Source organism: Pogoniulus pusillus, chromosome 34 (genome assembly GCF_015220805.1).
Source record: "Pogoniulus pusillus isolate bPogPus1 chromosome 34, bPogPus1.pri, whole genome shotgun sequence".
Classification (NCBI taxonomy): domain Eukaryota; kingdom Metazoa; phylum Chordata; class Aves; order Piciformes; family Lybiidae; genus Pogoniulus; species Pogoniulus pusillus.
The window spans coordinates 11824718-11830981 of record NC_087297.1 but is presented as its reverse complement, the minus strand read 5'-3'; the positions used below and the strand labels follow the sequence as shown (position 1 = coordinate 11830981).

The window sequence follows — 6264 nt, the reverse complement described above, 5'->3', positions numbered from 1 at the left end:
AATGCATTATAGTCTCCAGCTATCAAGCCTTGTTCATGCAGAGACAAAAGAAGCTGGGGGTGGGAGCAAACCACTGAAGGTCTTCCATTTAGAAAGTAGAGATAAGGTTGAGCCTATTAAAACTCCTGGAAATATCTGCTCTGGGATACCTTATCCAAACTTTCCAGCCTGCGTGATGTAGGTTGCTGTTTCCCCCCCTCTTCTGATGAAGCTCATTGGGGGTTGCTGGTTTTTTGCATTCAGAAGTATTTCAGTTATGTAACAATGTGTTCAATAATAGAAGAGGAGACAGCCTGAAGCATCTGTCTTTTAAAATCTGGCATCTTTCCCCAGTTCAGATGCAAAAGCCTTGGTGCAAGTGAAAAATGAAGACACGCTCTGCATGCAGCACTCGCTGCCTTGGAATTGCACTTCTGTAGGCAGATTCCTCGCTTGTAAGGAGCTGTTGCTAACACCAGCTGCTGCTGAGCATGTGCATGGTGAGCACATGAATGAGGCTTTAGGTGTGCCCTCACACAGTCGTGGTTCTGCTCTTTCCAGAGCCATTTACAGTGCAGGGATGAGTGCTTGCTGCCTCTTGTGGTCAGTCTCTTCCAGCTAGCTCCTTCATATCCCTTCAACCTCTCTTCTCTCATTCCTTCTTGAAGTTCCACTAAAACTGTTTGGGATTCTAAGTCAGTTTTTAAGCCATCAGTGTATTGTTTGGGAATCTCAAGTCAGTTTTGGAGTCATCAGTGTATTGTTTGGGAATCTAAGTCAGTTTTGGAGTCATCAGTGTATTGTTTGGGAATCTAAGTCAGTTTTGGAGTCATCAGTGTATTGTTTGGGAATCTAAGTCAGTTTTGGAGTCATCAGTGTATTGTTTGGGAATTTAAGTTAGTTTAGAAGTCATCAGTGTATTGTTTGGGAATTTAAGTCAGTTTTGGAGTCATCAGTGTATTGTTTGGGATTCTAAGTCAGTTTAGGAGTCATCAGTGTATTGTTTGGGAATTTAAGTCACTTTAGAAGTCATCAGTGTATTGTTTGAGATTCTAAGTCAGTTTTGGAGTCATCAGTGTATTGTTTGGGAATCTCAAGTCAGTTTAGAAGTCATCAGTGTATTGTTTGGGAATCTCAAGTCAGTTTAGGCGTCATCAGTGTATTGTTTGGGAATCTCAAGTCAGTTTAGGCGTCATCAGTGTATTGTTTGGGAATCTCAAGTCAGTTTTGGAGTCATCAGTGTATTGTTTGGGAATCTCAAGTCAGTTTTGGAGTCATCAGTGTATTGTTTGGGAATCTCAGTCAGTTTAGGAGTCACCAGTGTATTGTTTGGGAATCTAAGTCAGTTTTGGAGTCATCAGTGTATTGTTTGGGAATCTAAGTCAGTTTTGGAGTCATCAGTGTATTGTTTGGGAATCTAAGTCAGTTTTGGAGTCATCAGTGTATTGTTTGGGAATCTAAGTCAGTTTAGGAGTCATCAGTGTATTGTTTGGGAATCTAAGTCAGTTTAGGAGTCATCAGTGTATTGTTTGGGAATCTAAGTCAGTTTTGGAGTCATCAGTGTATTGTTTGGGAATCTAAGTCAGTTTTGGAGTCATCAGTGTATTGTTTGGGAATCTCAAGTCAGTTTTGGAGTCATCAGTGTATTGTTTGGGAATCTCAAGTCAGTTTTGGAGTCGTCAGTGTAGGGAAGTTAAGCAAAGGGGCTTTGTTTTAATTCCCTGCTTTGTGCTCCCCTTTTCCTCAGTTCTTATGCAGCAGGCTCTCTGAGCATTTCACAGATTGTAAAACGAGTTGGGTTGAAAGAGACCTTAAAGATCATCTGCTTTCATCTCCCCCTGCCATACCTCCCACTAGCTCAGATTACTCAACACCTTGTCCAGCCTGGCCTTGAACACCTCCAGGGAGGGACATCCACAGCCTCCTGGGGGAACCTGTTCCAGGTCTCAGTGCTCTCACTCTAAAAAAAATTCTTCTTAGTATCATAGAATTAAGCAGGTTGGAAGAGACCTCCAAGCACATCCAGGCCAACCTAGCACCCAGCCCTAGCCAACCAACCAGACCATGGCACTGAGTGCCCCAGCCAGGCTTTTCTTGAAGACCTCCAGGGATGGTGACTCCCCCACTCAATTTATCCTCTTTCAGCTTCAGTTTTCTCATGAGTATCTTGAGTTTCTCAAATAAATACTAACATTGTATGTGTGTTATTAGCACAGCAGGATGCTTAGCCCTAGCTTGGGTTGTGTTTTGCTGAAGACCTGAGCTTTGGTATACACCTCAAACTCTCAATTTTGCCCCACTTCCATAGCTTGTTGTTAGATTTGGCCAGGCTAAGTGACATTAAAAATGAATTGAAGGGGACCAGTGAGGTCACTGTTCAGGAACAGAAGGTGGGACTTGGGTTGGCTGGTGAATGAGAGTTAAGTCTTCATATAGTTTCCTTATGGCAAGCTTTTTCCTCATTAAATTAAAGGCTAAAGTGTCAGAGACAATGATCTCTCTTGATCTCAGAGAGGGCATCTCAGTGATCATCTACTTCACAAGGATGCCATCATTTGTTGGGAACAAGGAAAGCAACCCAAGCCATGGTGGTGTGCACTCAAGTGGGTTCTTCTGTGTTCAGCAGGTCACTGAGAACATCAAACACTATCTGTTGTTGATCTGATTTAAGTTTTGTATCCCTGCTGATGCAGAGGAGAGTAACCTCAGGCAGCAGGAGGACAGTATTACTCCAATGACTAATGAAACCCCTCTTTGTTTGTAATTGGCCATTGATTCTTCCCTCCTTCTGCATGAATTCCTGCACTCTACTGTCCTCCATGTGCAAACTTGCTTTGGGAAAACACATTTGCTTCTAAGAGCTGCTCTTTGAAACTCTGCCCTCGTTTTTGTCTTTCCTGGTGATAGTTTGTGGGAGCAGAATGCATTTATGTTCTTGACAAAAGCAGCTCATGAAGCAGGGCTGTGTTGAGGAGCAGGAAGGATGGAAATCATCTCAGTGCTATAAACCTCATGGCTGTGGGTGTCAAAGTGCAAAGATTCACCACTTGTGAAGGAGAGGAGAAGTGTTCCTGCCCTTGGAAAAGAAAAGCAGGCTTTGGGGCTGAACCATTGTGACCAATCCCTTTATCTCTTCATTTGGATCATAGGATATTTAAGGTTGGAAAAGATGTCCAACATCTTCAAGTCTGACTGTCCAACCAACCCCACCATGACTACTAAACTGTGTCCAGAAGTCTTTGGGACACCTCTTATGGTGAACCCATCACCACCTTGGGCAACTTGTGCCTCTGGAACACCTCTTATGGTGAATCCTCACCCCCTGGGCATCCTGTGCCTTTGGAACACCTCCTATGGTGAATCCTCACCCCCTGGGCAGCCTGTGCCTTTGGAACACCTCCTGTGGTGAATCCTCACCCCCTGGGCAGCCTGTTCCAATGCCTGACCACTCTTTTTTTCAGTAAAGATTAATCTTTTTTTCCCTAGCACCCAACCTCAGCCTCCCCTGGCACAACTTGAGGTCATTTCCTGTTGTCCTATAACACTTGGGAGAAGAATCCAATACAACCTCCTCTTAGGTAGTTGTAGAGATCTAGAAGGTCTCTCTTTCAGCTTCCTATTCTCCAGGCTGACCAATTCCAGCTCCCTCAGCTGCTCCTCCTAAGGCTTGTTCTCTAAACCCTTCACCCTGCTCACCCCTTTCATTTAAGGAATAGCCAAAGCCAGCCCTGTCCCCCCATGAGCCTACCTGCTGCACAGAGAATGTAGATAAATAATAGCAGTTATCCACCTTGCTGCATTACTCTGACTTTGCCTGTGGCTTCTCCTTGGATCAGATTGAGTTGGACGACTTAATGACAGCAGGTAACAAAAGCCTAAGCAGTTGCTTTGTAGAGTAACTGGTTTAGCTGACTGACAAAATAGGTGCATGGTTGAGCTCACAGAGTACAGAAGGAGCAAAAGACTGGTTCTGAGACAGCATGAATGTGTTTCTGTAAGCACAAAGTATGTTCACACAACCTGGGCACTACTGTTGTGTTTGTTTGTCTCTCTCTGTAGCAGAAGGAGGCCAAAAGCAGTACCTTTCCTCTTCACTATGTAATTCTTGATCTGAGAAGCAGGGAGCCTGAGAAACCATTTAGAGGCAAAGTGAATTTTATCAATTGCATCCCCTTTTTGCACAAGGTATTCAGCCAGCTGAAGGCTCTTGGAAAAAATTAATGGCAGCATTGAAATCTCTTTGAATTCAGCTCCTTTAAAAGAAAAACCCAACAACCCTCCTCTTTTTAATTGAAACTGTGAAAGTATCTGAGATTCTTATGCCTTAGAAGTAATTTTTCCTTCATCCATAGTGGGGAACCTCCACTGTTACAATATGTAGGTGTTTAAAATGCTCTCCTTGTTAAGTTGAAGCTCCTGCCTGGCAGGATGTGAGTTGGGCTCTTCGTGTTTGTTTGTGTGACTTCACTTTGTGTTACTCACAGCACTTTCCTTTTGTTTTCCAGTCTTTTCCTGGCCCAAGTCTTGAAAGTGAAGATTTTAACATACCTCCTATAACTCCTCCATCATTGCCTGACCACTCCCTGGTGCACTTGAACGAGATAGAGTCCGGGTACCACTCGCTGTGTCATCCCATGAATCACAATGGCCTCCTTCCATTCCACCCCCAAAACATGGATCTACCTGAAATTACAGTATCCAACATGCTTGGCCAGGATGGGACACTGCTTTCCAGTTCTCTCTCAGTGGTAAGTGGGTTGAATCTTTCACTGCTGCTCTGCGTTACGTTGTGGAATAGTGGAAAGACAAATCTGTTTGGCATCCTGCAACCACTGATGGGTTTGGACTGGGAGGAACCTTTCAGGGCCATCTCTTCTAACCCCTCTGCAGCGTCCAGGGACATGGAATCAGAGGGTCAACCAGGTCCAAGGTCATCCATTCCAAGCTATCACTCAGCCCTGTCCAATCAACCAGACCATGAATCATAGAGTGGTTTAGTTTGGGAGGGACTTCAAATATCATCTAGTTCCAGGGACACCTCCCCCTAGAACAGATCACTCAAGTCCTCATCCAATCTCATTCAGCAGTGTGCCCAGGTGGGATCAGGAGCAGTGTGGCCAGTAGGACAAGGGAGGTTATTCTTCCCCTGGACGCAGCACTGGTCAGGCCACACCTTGAGTGCTGTGTTCAGTTCTGGGCCACTCAGTTCAAGGTTATTGAGGTGCTGGAATGTGTCCAGAGAAGGGCAGCAAGGCTGGGGAGAAGTCTGGAACACAGCCCTGTGAGGAGAGGCTGAGGGAGCTGGGGGTGTGCAGCCTGCAGCAGAGGAGGCTCAGGGCAGAGCTCATTGCTGTCTGCAACTACCTGAAGGGAGGCTGCAGCCAGGTGGGGTTGGGCTCTGCTGCCAGGCACCCAGCAACAGAACAAGAGGACACAGTCTCAAGTTGTGCCAGGGCAGGTCTAGTCTGGATGTTAGGAGGAAGTTGTTGTCAGAGAGAGTGATTGGCATTGGAATGGGCTGCCCAGGGAGGTGCTGGAGTTGCTGTCCCTGGAGGTGTTGAAGCAAAGCCTGGATGAGGCACTTAGTGCCATGGTCTGGTTAACTGGCTAGGCCTGGGTGCTAGGTTGGACTGGATGAGCTTGGAGGTCTCTTCTGTCCTGGTTGCTTCTATGATTCTGTTCTATGGTTCAAGCAGGTCAGGTTGCTCAGAGCCCCATTAAACCTCTGAAGAACCAGCAGAGAAGTCTCAGTGTTCACAAGATCCTGGGGTAAGCTGGCCTGACTCTGAGTTCTGCATCACACACTCCCATCTCAAACCCTACCTTCACTGAAGGCAGTGGAGCTGGTACAGCTGAGTTCCTGAAAACCAGGAGGTTGCTCCCTGCCTTGTGTAAAACTGCTCCCTCTTTACACAGATGTAAGTAGTGACAAAAGGAGGCTGAGGGCTTGGAGTGGTGCTGGAGCAGGGTTGGGCTCCAGATGGCCGCTGTTCCCGGCGTGTCTGACGAGGCTCTTTCCACTCTCATTTGCATGTGCTGAGAGATGTACAAAGATTTAATATCTCCTTTCTTGTTTACCTCACGTTTGGAAAACAGCAAATGTTATTTCTGATAGCAGGCCAAATCTTACAGCCTTTTTACAGTTCCCAGTCCTCAGCCAGCCAGGATTCAATTGAAATGAGTGGACGATTTGCTTATAGAGTCTGTCAGACAGTCATTATGGTCGTAATCTTGGGAAGGCTGATATTATAAATCACTTCTTTGAATGCTAAATTGCTTGCAACA

The 6264-nt window shown here is 45.7% G+C and overlaps 1 protein-coding gene across 4 annotated transcripts in view; it reads left to right on the top strand.

The window, feature by feature from the left end:
- Nucleotides 1-6264, top strand: part of TOX (thymocyte selection associated high mobility group box) — a 232783-nt gene that overhangs the window by 136480 nt on the left and 90039 nt on the right. For all 4 annotated transcript variants that reach the window (XM_064170508.1, XM_064170507.1, XM_064170511.1 and 1 more), the window contains exon 3: nt 4485-4727. In XM_064170508.1, the coding sequence (XP_064026578.1) occupies nt 4485-4727 (243 nt within the window). The remainder of the gene's footprint in view (nt 1-4484; nt 4728-6264) is intronic.